We start from the raw sequence: 18,956 nt of genomic DNA, 5'->3' as shown, positions 1-18,956 counted from the left end.
AAGTGACTCACAAAAGATGTCCACCCTGCAGGGGTAGACGGGGAGGTTGAGGGACGGAATGAAAGCAGTAGGTAGAGAGAAAAGGAGGAAATGAGGAGGTGTTGGGAGTGATGGAGGGAGGGGAGAGAAGAGGAGAAGACACTGGAGATGCTGGCAGGGAGGGAGAGGAGAGGGAGGAGGCTCTCCTCTGAAGCGGCGGGAACACTGACATCAAATCCTCAAGATGTTTCATGGTCGAAAGAGGGATGAGGAATGGAGGGAAGGAGGAAACTGGGCATGTTCTGAGAGGAAGATAAAGTGTTAGTCTGCCAACAAAAAAAATGACACAAACTTGTGAACAGAAGTGTGAACGTGTGAATAAAAGGGGTACAGGGAACGAAGCAGATTAGAGGATAGAGATTCAACCAGAAGACAATAAATGGCTTCAGTGTGTTGCTGCTATTTATTTGCTTTAACTTGGATGTGGAGTCCAAAACTCTGCAGTTCTGCTGCTCCTCCTCTGCTTATTTGAAAAGCCTCATTTATGTCTTTACGGTCTAATAAACATAAATGAGTGCATATGCGAAATATCTCTCCTAATTTGTGGAACAGAAAAAGTGACCTTTAACAGTCCCTATATCATTAAACAAAACATAAAAAACTTTTAATTTATTAATGAAGGAATCCACACTGTGCGTTTAGTATAGTGTTCCAAAATTCAAATCTATTGCTATTGCTTTACTCTTTCTATAGCACTGTCACTATCATGGCAGAAACCACTGTGTTGTTTATCCCCACAGCTGTTGTGCACCTCTATAACCTGGTGGCCCTATTTCCCAGTCAGCATTAAGCTCTGAGTCTGTTTGATTACACATTGGGTCACAGGTCTTACATTGATGTGTCAGGTCTGGAACTGGCTGAGAGAAAGGCCTAATTGTGACTAACACACACAATTAGGTGGTACTGAACTTTGGCATTGTGAGGCAGGTACAGGTTTGCATGACTCTGGTGTGGAGATTTTCAGTAATTTCATGTTTTTACCAGCTGCGACAGCAACACTGGTATTTTGTGGTAATTAAAGTGCAACCAATGCAATCTTCTAGCCATAGCTAATTTGCAGACCTTGTCCCTGGTTAGCATATTTTTTATGCTAATTGCAGTACCTGTGAGGGTTTCTGGACAATATTTGTCATTGTTTTGTGTTGTTTATTGATTTCCAATAATAAATATATACATACGTTTGCATAAATCAGCATATTTGTCCACTCCCATGTTGATAAGAGTATTAAATACTTGACAAATATCCCTTTAAGGTACATTTTGAATAGATAAAAAATGTACGATTAATTCGCAATGAATCACAATTAGCTATGGACAATCATGCAATTAATCGCGATTAAATATTTTATTCGATTGACAGCCCGAGTTTATCTACAGTAAATGTTTGTATCAGTGGAGAGATTTTGTGACCATGATAGCGTCACATCTGTGCAAGAAGCAGTCATGAAACATTACAGGTGTGTAGTTGAGATCAAAATGAAGGCCGAGTTCGAAGACGGGTCTGCTCCGAGCAAGGGTGCTGGAATTTGGGGGGTAGGAAATGGGGAAGGGGCCATTGTAGTGTTTCAAACATACACAGGACTTTTACTCAGGGGGCCGATGTTCATGACCCGTGTGAAACCAAAATGTTGAGTGATTTAATACTAACAATGTTACCGTACCTAACTGACACTGTTTCACAAAGTAAAGGATGCGTCATTATAGTGACGTCCTGACAAGAAAAAAACAATTCACATATATTTGTTGTATAACTGTTCCATATCACATTAAATAATCATGGTTTGCCTCATGGGTTTTTGTTAGGTTGGGATTTAACTTGTAAGTCAGTACATTTAGATTTTTTTTTCTTTTTTTTAAAAGGGGCAAATTTTTGACTCTACCTAAACTAAAACAACATTATTCCTCCTCTCACCATAGCTTCACTGGAAACGCTTGCTGGACAGAATCTTCTACGACAACTTCACAGAAGACGAAGAGATCGTGGTGCTCGCCACCGATTACATACAGAAAGTCTCTGACATCATCAAGACCACTTCGAAAAGGTAAAGATAGAGGACGCGTGGCTGGGTGGGGGTTGGAGCTGTGAAGAGGGGAGAGAAAGACGAGGGTGCAGAGGTGTATGGAAAATCAATGAAATTAGACGCAGGCATTTTTAAGTCTGAACTTTTTGAGTGTGAGTAAACGCTTTTGTTTGAGGTTGTTTCGTGTGTGTGTGTGTGTGTGTGTGTGTGTTTCCTTATAGGGCTGTCACTATAGTTTGAGCTACAACGCAGTGTCACGAGGTGTATGGATTGGTTTTTGAGTGCAGCTGTGAATGTATTTGTGTGTGTGTGTGTGTGTGTGTGTGTGTGTGTGTGTGTGTGTGTGTGTGTGTGTGTGTGTGTGTGTGTGTGTGTGTGTGTGTGTGTGTTTGAGGTGAGTCTCCGTTGGGTGAACTTCCAGTTCTACTGCAGCTGATTATTATTGATCTACACCCACACCTTTCTACCACCTGCAGACCCAGACAGACGCACATGGACGGACACACACGCGCGCGCACACACTTTCTTTTCCCTTCTTCTTCTTGACAGACTCCAGGGGAGGCCTTAGAGGGCTGCTGCACGTCAGGATGTGTGTCACAGCAGCTGACAGCTCGCCAATAGTCACTGTGCTCTACACAAATACACAACAGCACTCAGCTCTCATGCACGGCTGACTGGCTGGATGACTGGCGGGTGGATTACTTGCTTGTCATTTATGTCTGAGACTGGATACATGTCTGTCTGTCTGTCTGTCTGTCTGTCTGTCTGTCTGTCTGTCTGTCTGTCTGTCTGTCTGTCTGTCTGTCTGTCTGACCTATCCAGACATTTTGGAAATTTCATGACTCACCAGTTCATGACATTATGGTACCTTCAGTGTTGGTCATTTTATTACCTCATCTCATGATTTATCAACTCACTGTATGCTCTAACATCTGATTGATTTAACCATACATACAAACAATCATACACTGGATATGTAATAAACTAATCAATCAAGTTTGGTTTTAATTAGTTATTTGATGCTATAAAAAGGTGGATGAGATGACATGATTGGCAGCTGTTTATCTCTGTTGCTGATAAGCTGCGGCTGTGCTCGGCTTGCGATTGGTTTGGGCGAGTGACCTCAATACCGCGGCTCCACCGCACGATCACTGCCGTGCAGACTCTGGCCAAGCCCCCAGGAAGAGCGCCGGGCTCTGAAGCTAATTTTTGTAGTGGCCAAACGGTGGAATTACAACTTCCGTGTCCGTCACGTGATGCCATTGGGCCCAAAGAGGACTTTCCCCCTTAGACTTACATTGGGAAAGAGACGTCTGTAAATCGGCGGATCATTTTTGTTTTTAGGTAAATCAACTTCCCAGTACGAACACTTGAATAGACCTCATTTAAATCATTAGGTTCTAAAAGTTGTAAAATGCACTGATAACCAAAATCCAGAGTTATTTCCCTTCCACCGTTCATGTGAATGAGCCCCAGATTGTGAGCTGGGAGGCAGGGTTAAAGGAAAACGCTAGTGCGTTTGCTTTAACATAACCCCCCAGTTGTAACTCTCTGAAACCCTGGGAGGAGATGCTCGTCTCACTCCACTGTCAGGCACCGGACATTAATGTGAGGGTGGGGAACGAACCCTGCTCTGCCACACAAAGAACCGGGAACTTAGCAACCAAGCCACCAATGCCACACGCACTTAGGACTGTTCTCTTCGTATATTTGACTTCTTCATTTTAAGTTAGCCCTCAAAACTCACTGTGTCACATAAGAATCAAACCATCAACCCCCAGTATTCCAACCAGATATCTACCACACTGAGCTATCACACAGGATATTTGTCCACATGATTGAGCAGGTCTTTATTATTGTAAAAAAGTTGTTTTTGACCAACACGAAGTTCAGGTCATTTGCCTTTGTAGGGCACACTTTACTATACTATGAATGTTTTATGACATTTTTATGACATACTATACTATCACTTTTTACTGACATATTATACAATACTTTTTTACAACATATTATACTATGACGTTTTTAATTACTTTTTTTTTATGACAAACTATATTATTGCTTTTTTAATTACTTTTTTGTAACATACTATACTTTGACTTTTTATGACTTTTTACTGACATATACTATGATTTTTTACAACATACTATACTATGACTTTTTTTAAATACTTTTTATGACATACTATACTATTGCTTTTTATGTCATTTTAATTACATACTATGTCTGGACTTTTTAATATTTTTTTGTGACACAATATACTATGATTTTCATTTACATTTTAATGACATACTATACTGTAACTTTTTTTATGATTTTGAGGACATACTATACTATTACTTTTTATGGCATTTTCATGATATTATGACTTTTTCATGACATACTATACTATGATTTTTTGACTTTTTAATGACATACAGTGGCATCATGCAACAACACGCGGACTCGACATTTATTACAAACACTTTTACTCAATTCATGACCTGCTTTTGGCTCTTTTTTCTTTCTGCTTTCAAATTTTTACAGGATACGAATAAAGATTATTCTTCACTTTAAATTTCGTCAGTGTCTTACACTGCTTACTTTCATCAGCCACAACAAAAGATAGGATCTTTTTGCAGTAATTTAGCTCAGCTCTCATCAGTGTAAACCTCTCTTCCATGTCAAATCGTCTGTTTTGCACTTCGCGGTGGCGGTCGGGTAAGAGGGGGGTTACGGTTCGTGATCTTTTTTATCTGGTCTCCTGCAGCGCTTCCTTCTTTGTGAAATGTACTTTTTAATCACAATACTCCAACACGCATATGCATTGAGTTGAGGTGTATCATTAAGTGATTCATAATCCCCTTTGTAAAAGTACAGCTCCCATCGCCACTGTCACATCCATTAGCTCAGGTTCACCTCTCCTCAGGTTGCAGAAGCCAGGGTAGATGATCTGTCTCTTCTCTTGTTGTTTACCAATCTTCTCTTTGAGTTGTCTGTCCATCTATACCCCCTGATGGCTTTAGTAATAGATTCTACACTACGTTTCAATCATCCTCTCTCCCTGCCTTTTGTTCCCTCCACCTGTCTATCTGACATCCTGTCTTCTCTCCCTTTTATCACGCTTTCACTCAGCTATAACGTTCGTCTGATACGAGCTTCGATGTGGAGCTGCATCCTGAAAGTTTAAATCAACTTCTTTTGTCTCTTCAGTTGTATTTAGTGTTGCGGAATCAAGTGCCAGTCATATCTTAAGCAAGTGACTACAAAAGATGCTGTATTTATCTAGGTAAACATGTCTCAGATCACCTTTTATTGGTTAAAAAGAACAACAACATCGTACAAAGATGACAAATTGTTTAAAAAAATATTTAAAAAAACATGGCCCCAAAAGAGACTCACTGGGTTTATGAAATAGTGTAGAATGTGAAGCAGAGGTCAAAATAATCTTTTAAACTGCACAAGCTAATTTTGCACATTAGTGATCAAATTTTGGTGGTCAAATATATGGAAGCCCATTTCTGCCAGGAAAGAAAAAAAAGTTGAAAAGGTAGGGGGAAAAAGGAATGATAAATATAAAAATAATGAATCAAAATAATATCTAAATTAAATCACAATATTGAGAACATCAACATTTTTGGCCTAGAAAGACAAAGAATTGTTTAAGAATTTTGACTTGTGAAGTCAATGCTAGAAACTAGTCTAAGGTGAAGAAGAGGTAAACAAAACATTTTCTTTAAATATATCATAAAAACTTAAAAATGTTGACTTCCTCGCTACTCCTTATCATAGTATTGACTTTAGTCTTTGATTTTATTGACAATTTACGTCCACTGAAAGTGCTTTTTTGCCACGACAGGCTCTGATTGTGATTATGTGTCTGACAAGAATATGGAAAGGAAAGATTCGCGCTCAAAGCCAAGTCTTGCGAGGTGACGCGTTGCCGGAGGACAAAGGTGGAAACGCGAAGCCAACCGGGCTGTGTTGGAGTGCAGAAAGCGTGGCTTAGTGTCATCTTAAAGATTTTCAATGTCATGGCTGAATATTTAGATGATTTCAATGAATTGGGTGAGGTCCTTGATTTTGATGGCCACCCGTATTATTTGAGCCAGAGTGTACGGATGAAGAGCTTCTTCAAATTGAAGAGCAGACGAGGAGAGAGGAGGGGGGGAGGGGCAGGCAGAGGAGGGTGAACCAGCTGCTGAAAGGCCAAAAAGCTTAGGAGACTGGTGGTGTTCCTGTGGTTTCAGATTACCTGTCTCATGCACTACTGTCAGGATATAGTGACTGTTTTATAAAAATAACTTTTGCTTCATTTCTACCCACTTCTGCTTTAATCTTTATGTGTAAAAGTGGTAGAGAACCCCTTTAAGAATCATAATTTTGATTTAAATCTGACTTTGTATCTCTTAATTTGAGAAAGCCATGAATATTTTCATTTTTGTTATCCCTAGCATTAAATCAATCTTTTTTCTTTTCCTGGCGGGAGTTGCCTTCTGTACTGTGACAGTGGGAGGTATCAGTTTGAACTTTTAAGTCATCCTGTCTCACTGACTCTGTAACTTTGTGACTCAGTGTCTCTCTTCACCAAACTCGTTTCTCTTCAGGCTCTGGCTCCCCAGCTCTCTCCATCTGTCTCCCTCTCCTTCTCAACTTTGCATCCCTTTCCCTCAATTCTGCCTCAATCTCCCAACAACCACTCTCCCTTATCTCCATCTGCACCTCTTCCATTGTTTTCCATCCATCCTTGCCTCTGTCACTTCTCTACCTCCTGCCATCCTCCTCCTCCTCACCTGCTCCCCCTCTCTCTGACGCTGTTCTTTCTCTTTTTAATCTCTTTTCTTTTTTCGCTTTCTCATTCTCCATCTTCCTCCCACCTCCCGTCCATCTCCAGGTTCTGTCTCCCAGGAAGTTCTTTATTGGGGTTTAAACAAAGGTTGGCGTTGCTGGTTCATAAACACACACACACACACACAAACAGGTACACACATGGAGGAGTAGAGCTATTTCCTGAGGGGTGTTGCTCATTAGCATAACTTATGAGAACTTTAAAAATGCCCCGGTTCCTCACATCAAGGGGTCTCTACACCACTGCCTGTTATTTGCCAGTCACACAGCAAGCAACAAGCCTCATGCACATAAATAAATACAGAGACTGGGAAACTGAAGGCAGCACTCACAGTGGGATAACACGAGGAATTTGAACCTGACGATGCAAAAATCCTGTCGAAAAAAAAAGATAAACATTCCACTTCCTTCTCCGACTGCTTCATCTGTTCCGTGTATTACAGTTATGTGTCTACATAAATTATGTTGAAAATCATGTGCCTCTGTGTCCTCCGGTGCTCCAAATGGCCTGTGCAAGATTTCCCAGACCGGAGGAAAACAAGCAATAAGAGCTGATCTGGAGTCTGCTGTCCATCTGCCGTCTATGAGAGCCAGCTGTCAATCACTCGCAAACTCCCACCAAACGGTCAAACTAGGCAGCGCTGATCAAATATGAATCAATATTATGTTATGTTAATGCATATTTCTCGCCTCAAATGTTTTCAGAATCATCTTGTAGTGCACGGTTTAGCTGTAAAATGAGAAAGGTTGTGAGGTCTGGTGAAGGAACGCCAAGTTCCGGTCACATGACCGGAGCACAGCCAATAGGAACGCTCTCTCTCAATGAAATGACCTGTGATTGGTCAAAGTCTCCCGTCACGGGCTAGATTTTTCTAAAGCCTGAAAACAGAGCCATGAGGAGGAGCAGAAGTCTAGTTATCTCTCAGAACACTTGAATTACAATATGATGAAAGGTTATTATGGAATTCTTTACCATTATTATGACTAGTTAAATGGTTATTTTATATTTGCCCTAAAAGTGCAGATTCAAAAAACTTTGAATTAATGTTTCATTAATTATGTTTCTTCACAAATAAAAAAAGTTATGACGAACAGTTCACTAATTATTTTACAAAAAGAACATGAACACCCTTCCTAACATATAGCGACCGAGCAAACTCTACTGAATGGAGCGCGAAAAATTGTCCAGATACTATGAGCGGTGTCTCTCTTTATTACATAGAGTGTGATATTGATTAACTGTCAGTTACTGTCAGCGTTGATTTTGACCAGTGAAGATAAGTTGGAGGTGCGCGAAATTTTGCATAAATAGAGCCAGGGTGAGAAATTTTTCAAACAAGCAGCCCGTCACGTAGCCTGTTCGCTGAAGCAAGGAGTAATCTGATGTCTGCTCGTTCGCATCGGGTCCATTTAGGAAGAGATGTTATGAGGTGCGGCGCAAACACACAGGCGCTGCGCTGTTACATATTTCCATTATGAATCTCCCAGAGAACCTGATATGGAGAGGGCACAAAAGAGTACCAGCAGCTTGAGAGAAGTCCTGTTACGCATGAAAAAAAACAAGGTACGCCGAGGAGTAAACTGCGTACCGGTCCACTTTGAGCACTGCTTAAGTACTGTACACCTCTGTCTGCTCTGAAAGCACAGATTTGGATCAATTTATTAATTTTTTTTTATGTGGGATATGGAGAGTTGGTATTTTCTACAGTACCTTTGCATGTGTTTGATAAAACAAGAATGATCGCTGCTAAGCCATCTGAGCAAAGCATGCAGTCGTCATGAGAAGTGCAAAAAGAAAAGGATTCCAGAGAATTGCTTGTCTATGTTTATATAAATCTCCACCACGTCGAACCACACAGAAGAGTGTGGGTCAGGGGTCAAGGCAGAGGTGTTGGCCCGTTGGATCATTGTCCAGTAGAGCAGATGGAGAGGAGGTTTTGTTCCTCTCAAGGCTACTAATGGACCACAGAAAAACTCTTTTGTACTGTTTCGTACTCTGCTGGATTCTGTCACTCACTTGCATGCACACACACACACATACACACATATACTGTGCGCAAATACACTTGAAGATATAGCACAGTTGAAGAGGCCAGTGCAGGCTGACAAACGCAGAGAAAAACAGAGGGAAGTTTGGATTCTTGTTAAACTGGAGGAACAGCGTGAATTCACACTGAGAGGTGAAAAGGTGCCGGACAAGTAAAAAGAGCACACAGACGGGCGCTTCATCTGTCTGTTAGACAGTTGTTTCAGGGTGATATGATGGACTGTTAAAAAATGAATGGATCATCCTTACTTCAACCATCCTCTTTCTTTTGACCCTATTTCTTTTTTCCGCGTCTCCTTTCCTTCTTCCTTTCTACTTCCCTCCTTCCTTGAGTTTCTGCTGCTTTGTATTTTAGTCCTTTTTCCGCAAATTTTCCTCACATCCATCCATTATCTGTAACCACTTATCCTGTTCAGAGTCGCGGGGGGGCTGGAGTAGATCCCAGCTGACATTGGGCGAAGGCGGGGTACACCCTGGACAGGTCGCCAGACTATCACATAGAGACAGACAACCATTCACACTCACACTCACACCTACGGGACATTTAGAGTCTATAATTCACCTGCATGTCTTTGGACTGTGGGAGGAAGCCGGAGAACCTGGAGAAAACCCACGCTAACACGGGGAGAACATGCTAACTCCACACAGAAGGGACCCAAGCTTGATTCAAACCTGCGACCCTTTTACTGCGAGGCGACAGTCCTAAGCACTGCACCGACGTCTTCCTTATCATTCTTTCTCCCATGTTATTTTTGGCTGGACTGCAGAGGGCTCAGGGGGCTTTACAATCTGTACAGGATACAACACGCCAAACAGATAGAGCCCGAGCATCACGACCTCCTCTCCACACAGATAGATAGAGCCAGAGCAACACGACCTTCCCTCCACACCAAAGAGATAGAGCCAGAGCAACACAACCTCCTCTCCACGCCAAACAGATAGAGTCCGAGCAACACAACCTCCTCTCCACGCCAGATACATAGAGCCACAGCAACACGACCTCCTCTCCACACCAAATAGATAGACCCAGAGCAACACGACTTCCTCTCCACCATGGAGTCTTGAGAGAGAGGACCAGATTTTTGTATTGACACTTTGTATTGAGTCAGGATTGGTCATCCGAGTGTTGGTGTGTCCTCATTGGCCGTTGCTCTTTCAAAATGAGAAGGCAGGAACAGTCTGTTATGCAAATGAGCCCGTCCAGCGTGACGCGTCCGGCTCAGGAAACTTGGACCAAGCTGTCAGACTAGGCGATCTAGTTCTAAAATGAAATCAGATTCAGCAGTGGCATAGCATATTTCTCGCTTAAAATGTTCTCAGAGGTAGATTCTGGTCGATTGTTTAGACGGAATAACAGAAAGTTTACGAGCATGCCGCCATGTTATTTCTTGTTTGAAACGGCAAGCAGAAAAGCAGGGACAACTGACTATTTGTGTAGCAATTTAGCCACAAATTCACAGACTAACCGCACACGGTCCAGACATATACTCGGCTTTGACCGAGTCCTGTTTCTTTGCTGCGTCTTTGTCTTCCAATCGTTTTTACCTTACTTCCTGTGAAAACCCCAGGCATTTCTCTTCATCCATGCATCTCCATCCTGCTCCTTTCCTTTTACAACCCATCATTCTCCTTCTACACATCATTTCTTTTCTCTCTTCTTCATTCTCAGCGGTTTGAGGTTGCCATTGACAACTCGATGTATCCATCGCACTCCCATTTTCTCTCCGTCCATTTCTCAATCCCCCCTCATCAGTGAGAATACACACGCTCCATCTTCACGGGCATCTATTGACCAAGTCTTCATTGTTCCCTCCTCCCACCCCCCCCTCATGTTCTCCCATTGATGGCTTTCCCATCATACAAGTCTACTGACAAGAGCAGTCACACCTCCACCTCCTCATCCTCCATCCATCTTTCTTTTCTTCTCTCTCCCTCCAGTGTGTGTGTGTGTGTGTGTATGTGTGTGTGTATGTGTAGTCCCCACACACTGCAGTGACTGCAGCCAATCCCATTAGCCAGATGAGCAGGCCTCCAATGAAGGGGAAAGCATAATGACAACACCAGCGTCTCCCACACACACACTCCTCCCTCGCCACCGCTCTCTGTCTCTCTCTCCCTCTCCGTCTGCTCCCTCCATCACTCTCGAGGGAGTGTGTATGTGAGTGTGGGAATCCGGTGTGTTGTTTTATCCTGAGCAATTTGAGGGCTAGCGAGAGAGTCTATCATTTCACGTGTTTATTTAGCTGTGTTTCAGTATACAACACATGTCATGAGTAATCCACAGAAGTGAAACAGTCGAGCGTTCACTTCCTGCTGGGGTCTACTGCTTTTAAAAAATACACACTCACGGTAGTTATGAAGTATTTTCAGATGAAGTGTTTTTCGTCAAATGGCGGATTTCATGGCACTATAGCTTTCAGCAGTCGAGGTTTGATTCCCAGCAGGGCCTCCTCGGCTGAAAATATATGCAGTCATGCTACTATGAGGTGCTTTGGATAAAAGTCTTCGCCAGAGTAACAAAGAAATGTGTGATTTTCCGTCTCTGTGCTGTTTGTGTTTGCAGCTTGAGAGCTTGTGTACAGTTCTTCTGCTTCATTCAGGGCTGCCAATCGATTCAAATATTTAATCACAATTAATCACAAATTGATCGCACATTTTTTATCTGTCCAAAATGTATCTTAAAGGGAGATTTGTCAAGTATTTAATACTCTTATCAACATGGGAGTGGGCAAATAAGCTGCTTTATGCAAATGTATGTATATATTTATTATTGGAAATCAATAACCAACACAAAACAATGACAAATATTGTCCAGAAACCCTCACAGGTACTACATTTAGCATAAAAAATATGCTCAAATCATAACATGGCAAACTGCAGCCCAACAGGCAACAACAGCTGTCAGTGTGTCAGTGTGCTGACTTGCCCCAAACTGCATGTGATTATCATAAAGTGGGCATGTCTGTAAAGGGGAGACTCGTGGGTACCCATAGAACCCATTTTCATTCACATATCTTGAGGTCAGAGGTCAAGGGACCCCTTTGAAAATGGCCATGATAGTTTAACTCACCTAAATGTAGTGTAAGTTTGGAGCGTTATTTAACCTCCTTCCCGACAAGCGAGTATGACATGGTTGTATGTCATGTATCTTAACTGTAGCTTTAAAACTGAGCCCGGTACAAGTTTAGAAAGAAATGCCTTTGGCGTTAAAACGAATTTGCATTAACACGTTATTATCATGTTAACTTTGACGGCCCTAGTTTCATTTTATTATTTAACATATAAAATGATAAATTTCTCCTTACCGTCAGTCTGAAATTAGAGTGCACCTCTAGTGAAGTTTGGAATAGAGGACTCCCTCCCTCCTCCATTACCTACGGGGTCATTACCTGTGCTAATGTGTTGATGCAGTGCAAGGGGACAGTGTCTTTTCATCTCCCTAACTAGCCCCATTAAAATCCATTCAGCTAATGAGCCTTCACTCAGTCCTCTGGTGATTAAGACCTACTGCTTGATCTGTACAGCGCTCTCACCGTCAGGCTCTCTGCTTTCATTTAGCTCCGGTGTGACTTCATTACGGCACAAATCGCACACTGGCATACACACGTGTGACCACGTAGGGGTGGCGTGGGGGTGACTGAGAATGTAGGGACGTTTTCTAAGGAGCCAAAGACAATTGATCCTGGGTTACATGTTTGGGAAGAGTCCATTTTGGCAACACATTCTCACTCCCAACTTATCAAATACGACTCTTGGTCAGTGGCCCTACGCTTCAAACTATGACGCTTTAGGTCCCCCTCTAGCCAGCAGTGTAACATATTTGTGATTGGTACTGGTGCAAATTTTTTTCTTGGGCACAAAGGAAGGCACGTACACACACAACCACTCCAGACAATTGCAAAGCAGGAGATTGCTATGCCACAATGGAGAGTCTCTTCATTCAACTCCCATACTGCAAACAAGCCTTAGATCAGCACCACGAACAGCAGCCGGTGCGCCAAATTCATCAACGCTAACTTAACAGCCCGCCCTGGACTCATTAGCCATATGTTATCAGACACAGATTTCAGTAGGTGCACATTTTCTAACATTTGATACTTAAAAATTACAGTGCTATAGATTTATATCCCTGATCCCACTCCATAATAACAAAGAGAAACCAGTTACTACTCACCCATTAGAAGTTTATCCTACAGGTTTTGTGCTCCACAAAGTCATTACCAACACTGCTTCAGAACCATGTCCTTATTGTCCTGGCCGTGAGCGACGCAGCGCGACATGGCACGCCATTTTGAGCTGAACTTTTGTCAGACGCCCAGCTGTCGATATTTACGCCACCGCCTAAGGAACAGAATCAGAAACCTAATAAAAATATAACTATGATATGTTATATAAATACAGCATGTTAGTTAACTTTACATGTTAGCAGCACCATAGCTGTGAGCTTTCAAAATATTGTCCTATGATTATTAACAATGGGGGCCCTTCTGTGTGGAGTTTGCATGTTCTCCCTGTGGTAGCGTGGGTTTTCTCCGGGTTCTCAGGTTTCCTCCCATAGTCAAAGACATGCAGGTACATTGTTGACTCAAAATTTCCCGTAGGTGTGAATGTGAGCATGAATAGTTGTCTTTCTCTGTGATAGTCTGGCGACCTAATCTTCTCTTCATAACACACAATCTAGCAATCATCTCCACCGCAAATATTCTGCTCACAACAACTGTTACTCTTTATCACAGCGAATGATTGAACACTGGTTGCACAGGAGTGGTCTCCTATTCAGTAACAACACAAGACAAAATAGTAGTTACCTGGATGTAATAGGTGCTGGAGGCGGCTGTAGCTCAGTGGGTAGAGTGGTTTGGTGGTTCGATCCCCAGTTCCTACTGTCTGCATGTTGCAGCGTCCTCAGGCGAAACACTGAACCTCAAGTTGCTCCTGCTTTACATCAGCTCACTGCTCCTAAGGATGGGTTAAATGCAGAGGTCAAATTTCATGCATGTACCTGTATGTATATGACAAAAGTTTACGTCGTAGTCTATATTAAACATTGCATGAAAGAATGTAAACACGGTTACACGTTAGTGGGAAATCTAATTACGGCAAAATTGTATCACGACGCGGCCCGACCACGTACAATACATCGTCTAATATTGCGGTGGTGCAATCAGCGGGGGAAATCAGAAAACTGTAAACCTCCCGTTAACCCCTTGTGTCAAGTATGAATCCAGCTTTACTTATTATTGTCATTAGTTTTCCTCAAAGATGCCTCAAGTCAAATGTTACTCATCTCTCCCACACATACAGTATAGAGAAATGCTGCAGTTTTACCATTATCATATAGATCAGCGGTCCCCAACCTTTTTAGCGCCAAGGACCGGTTTAACGTCAGACAATATTTTCACGGACAGGCCTTCAAGGTGTGGCGGATAAATACAACAAAATAAAATGATACGACCGGCATAAAAACAGTGGTATATTGTAAATATAATAATAAACGTGAATGCACTGTGTACTCATATGCAACTTTATTAGCAGCGTCCTCTTAACATCGCGCCAACAACATAACATGAGTATCATCCTCTCTGCCCCCTAACGCTCTCTGGTCGCTATGGTAACGTTTAAACATGCCTACAAAAATAAGATACAGATACACCACAAAAACGAATATAAAGTGCATGAAAAAATTAACTCACCATAACGCTAAATCAATGTGAGCCCTGAGCTTGTTTCTCTGCAACGAGACGGTCCCATCTAGGGGTAATAGGAGACAGTGACACCCGAAGTGTGTTGCTTATGTCCAGTCTACTCCGTAATTTAGTTTTGGTTGCTGTCACTGCAGAAAACCCCGCTTCACACAGATAGGATGTCGGAAATGGCAACAGGGTTTTCAGTGCTGTTGTGGCGATCTCAGGGTATTCTGCCGAGACTTTAATCCAGAACACCGGCAGAGTTGTTGTCTCGAACACACTTTTAAGGCCGCCGTCATTTGCGATCTCCAGCAGCTGATCTTCTTCTTGCACAGACATGCTGGATTCTCCTGGTTTGTTGACAAATGGGTCGCGGATCCATTCCTTGGCAGTTCGTGGGTCTTTTGTGGTTGGGAAGTAGCGCTCGAACTCTTTTAAAAGCAAAGACAGGTGATCGTGCACCAGCTGGGAGAATGAAGGCTCGGGCTCAGTCTCACCCAAAATCCCCGCTAATGTTTGAAACATGTCCAATATGCCTCTGTTCACGCGCCGTCCCCACAAATCCAGTTTGGCTTTAAATGCAGCTACTTTATCTGCCAGCTTGAAGACTGTTGTCATTTTCCCCTGAAGTGACAGATTGAGCTCATTGAGCAGGTTGAATATGTCGCACAAGTAAGCCAGTTTTGCGACCCATTCCTCGTCACTGAAATGTGCTGCCAGCGGTGACTTCTTTTCTGACAGAAATCTCTGCAGCGGCTCTCGTAACTCAAACACTCTGGCCAGCGATTTCCCTCGGGATAACCATCTTATTTCTGTGTATAAGAGAAGGCGTCTGTGCTCCGCGTCCATCTCATCACAAAGCTGCTCAAACAGGCGCGAGTTAAGGGCGTGTGCTTTGATGTGGTTAATAACTTTAACAACATCATTCAATACGCTGGAAAGTTCTGGTGGCATTTTTCGGCTAGCCAGCATTTCCCTGTGAATGACACAATGCGTAGATTCACATTCAGGTGCAACCTCCTTAATCCGAGCAGTTAAACCAGACAGCCGTCCGGTCATGGCAGCAGCTCCGTCTGTGCATATGCCGACACAAAAGGACCATTTCAGTTTCCCTGACATATAATCATCCAGCGACTTGAATAGTTCTGTGGCTGTGGTTTTGGTTAGCAACGATAGTGCACATAACATATCCTCATGCACATCCTCCTGATAAAGATATCGCACATAAACAAGTAGTATTGCCTTGTTGTCAACATCTGTAGACTCGTCAACCTGGAGTGAGTACCACGGTGATGTATTAATCCTCTCCAACAATTGTGTCTCAATGTCTTCTGCTATTTCCTCAATGCGCCGAGTGACGGTGCTAGCCGACAGAGGCACCTGTGCTATCTTTTTAACCGCAGCCTCTCCTAGAAGTTCACGGCAAATGTCTTTAGTGGCGGGCAGAATCAATTCTTCACCAATAGTGAATGGCTTCTTAGCCTTAGCAATACGGTTAGCCACCAAGTATGATGCTCTCAGTGCACTCGCATTTGTTGATGTGGTGGCCCTCAGTAATTGCTTCTGTCCTTCTTGTTCCCGCTTTTTTCTTTCAAAATACTCCAAAGGCTTGTCTTTTAATGCAGGGTGCTTGGTCTCCAAGTGGCGAAGCAGTTTTGAAGGCTTCATTGCCTCATTAGAGAGCCGGTCGCCGCATAGTATGCAGAGCGGGCTTGGTGCGTGGGAGTCACCTGTCGCGATAAATCCATATTTTAAGTAGGACTCCTGGTATTGTCTGTTAAATGCAGCTTTCTTTTTCTTGGAAGTCGTTGGCCCTTCTTCTGTCTCTTCACTGGGCCTTTTCCCCTTCCCAAAGAAACTCTCCAAAGACGTCTGTTTTTTACTCATTTTGCTAGCTTGTGGGTTAAATTTTAGCGTTAACGTATCACTACGATGTAACGGAGAGAATCCGGTCATTTTTCAAAATAAAACATCATTCAGATTCAGATAATAAATAAAACGGAAATAATGTAAGTTATTTATTCTTTCTGTGCGGCCCGGTACCAAATGACCCACGGACCGGTACCGGTCCGCGGCCCGGGGGTTGGGGACCGCTGATATAGATGACTTCCATGCATGTAGCGGCACACTCCCACACACATATACACGTTTATATATAAACTCACACCTGTCCAAGTGTGACGATGCGAACGAAATAATCTGCAACAAGCAGGTGACAACAAAATTACACTAACATGCTAATCAAGCGAAGCAGCCACACCTGTAACACATGTTGATTAGTTGATGGTACTGATGATCAAGGACACCACCTGGGTCTCCAGTCTCATTCATTTACTCACCCTCCCTTCCTCCACCCTCCCGCCTCGCTCCCCCCCTTTTCCCGTCAATTAAATTCACTTCACAAGTGCTTTGTTGGCGGGACCTCGGGGTGCTGTTGCCAAGGCGCTTTTGATTTAATATCTGTCATGCATAGGGAAAATAAAAAAAAAAAACAGGGGAAAACAACAACATGCCTTGAGGTCCGCATGGAGCCTCGCAGTGGGAGAGGGGGGCATTTGTCCCCGCAGGGCAGAGTAGATGTGTGCACCCAGTGGGGGCACGAGGACACACCAGTGCTCCATCGTCTGCGGGGGGAAGAGACACAGCTTGAATACATAAATGAATGATCCATTTTCTCTCCTCCCGCTCGACATTTTCCTCACCCCTCTGCTGCCGCTCCGCTGTGAGTCACTATGGTTTAGAGGGAGCTGCTCTTAAACTGTTGGGCCCTCTTGACTCCTCACCGTTCGCTCTCCATCACTGTCTTGCTCTTGTTTTCTCTCTAACTTTTCTGACTCTTAAGGGGCTCAGAGGGCAGATGGAAAAACAGATGGAACAAGATTACAGTTCGACACAGTGGATGTCACTTCAGGAAGAGTGCTAAAGTCTTACATTAAAGCGAGACGATGTTAACTTTCCAAAGTAAAAAATAAGAAATGATCTGTCTTACCACTGGAAATTTTAATTCATAAGAAACAAAACACAACCTTATTCAGTTCCATACCCTCAGGGATTTTGCACCCTTAAAGTGGCAGTAGGCAAAATATTTTTGGCATCATTGTGCAAAAATGCCATAATAACCTTTCAGCATATTGTAATTCAAGTGTTGTGAGGGAAAACTAGACTTCTGCACCTCCTCATGACTGTTTACAGGCTTTAAAAAATCTAGCTCTTGACGGGAGACTTTGGCCAATCACAGGTCATTTCATTGAGAGAGAGCGTTCCTTTTGGCTGTTCATTCAACGGAGGCAGCTGTCAATCACTCGCAAACTGCGATTAGATGGTCAATCTAGGCAGCGCTGATCAAATATGAATCAATATTCTGTTATTGTAATGCCTATTTCTCTTGTAAAATGTTTTCAGAAACATCTTGTAGTGACTGTTTAGCTGGTGGGTGGTGCTTGGTATTTCCTCAACTGATCTCAACATGGCAGCCTGGTCACAAACGTTCTCATTTTATAGCTAAACAGTACACTACAAGATGATTCTGAAAACAGAAAAAGGCATTACAGTAACATAATATTGATTAATATTTGATCAGCGCTGACTAGTTTTCAGTTTGGTCGGAGTTTGTGAGTGATTGACAGCTGCTCAGAGCCGGCAAGGCTCCAGCTCGGCTCTGATTGGTTGTTTTCCTCCGGTCTGTGAAATCTTGCAGATGCCATTAGGAGCACCAAATCCAGAGTTCCTGTCTCATAAACTGCTGTCAGGATATAGTGACTGTTTTATATAAATAACTTTTTTAATCATATTTGCCTCCAGCTTTAACTGGTCTGGTATGACCAGGACTTTATGTTAGAAAAGATGCTTAAAACACACACGGCTTAGACTCCTCTCTACTTGTGCTACTATTTTTCAATGTTTTAGCGTTTACTATTATCTCGTAATGTCATTGGGGCCACAGTGGCTGCCGTTCAGTGAGTTACACAGTCTCATTTTAGGGTTCTTTGGGTTTGTATCAAAGCGGAAGCTGTTTTTGATGTCTTAATTAATCATTGGAGGGAATTTGGTTTTTGAATCAACGCAAATGTTAAAGAGATTATGCTGTTGTGCTTTTTCCTTTAGTGTGTTACATATTTTTTTATACATGTAAAAGGTCTGCAAAGTTACAAAGCCCAAAGTCCCTGCCAAAGGGAGTAAAACTGTAATAGGCAAGATTGGAGGAAATATGATAAAAAAAAATTATTTTTATGAAACGGTCGCTATATCGTGACAGTACATGAAACAGGTAACCTGAAAAAAATCATGTGCCTCTGTGTCCTCCGGTGCTCCTAACGGCATCTGCAAGATTTCACA

The 18,956-nt window shown here is 42.7% G+C and overlaps 1 protein-coding gene across 1 annotated transcript in view; it reads left to right on the top strand.

Moving 5' to 3' along the window:
- The window catches only part of ecel1 (endothelin converting enzyme-like 1), a 58,403-nt gene that overhangs the window by 16,367 nt on the left and 23,080 nt on the right, over nucleotides 1–18,956 (top strand). The window contains exon 6 of the mRNA XM_074640255.1: nucleotides 1,957–2,081. Coding sequence (XP_074496356.1) covers nucleotides 1,957–2,081 — 125 coding nt within the window. The remainder of the gene's footprint in view (nucleotides 1–1,956; nucleotides 2,082–18,956) is intronic.

This window comes from Sebastes fasciatus, chromosome 7 (assembly GCF_043250625.1).
Source record: "Sebastes fasciatus isolate fSebFas1 chromosome 7, fSebFas1.pri, whole genome shotgun sequence".
NCBI classification, from domain to species: Eukaryota; Metazoa; Chordata; class Actinopteri; order Perciformes; family Sebastidae; genus Sebastes; species Sebastes fasciatus.
The sequence above is the reverse complement of the archived record's forward strand: the minus strand, read 5'-3'. Positions and strand labels throughout refer to the sequence as shown.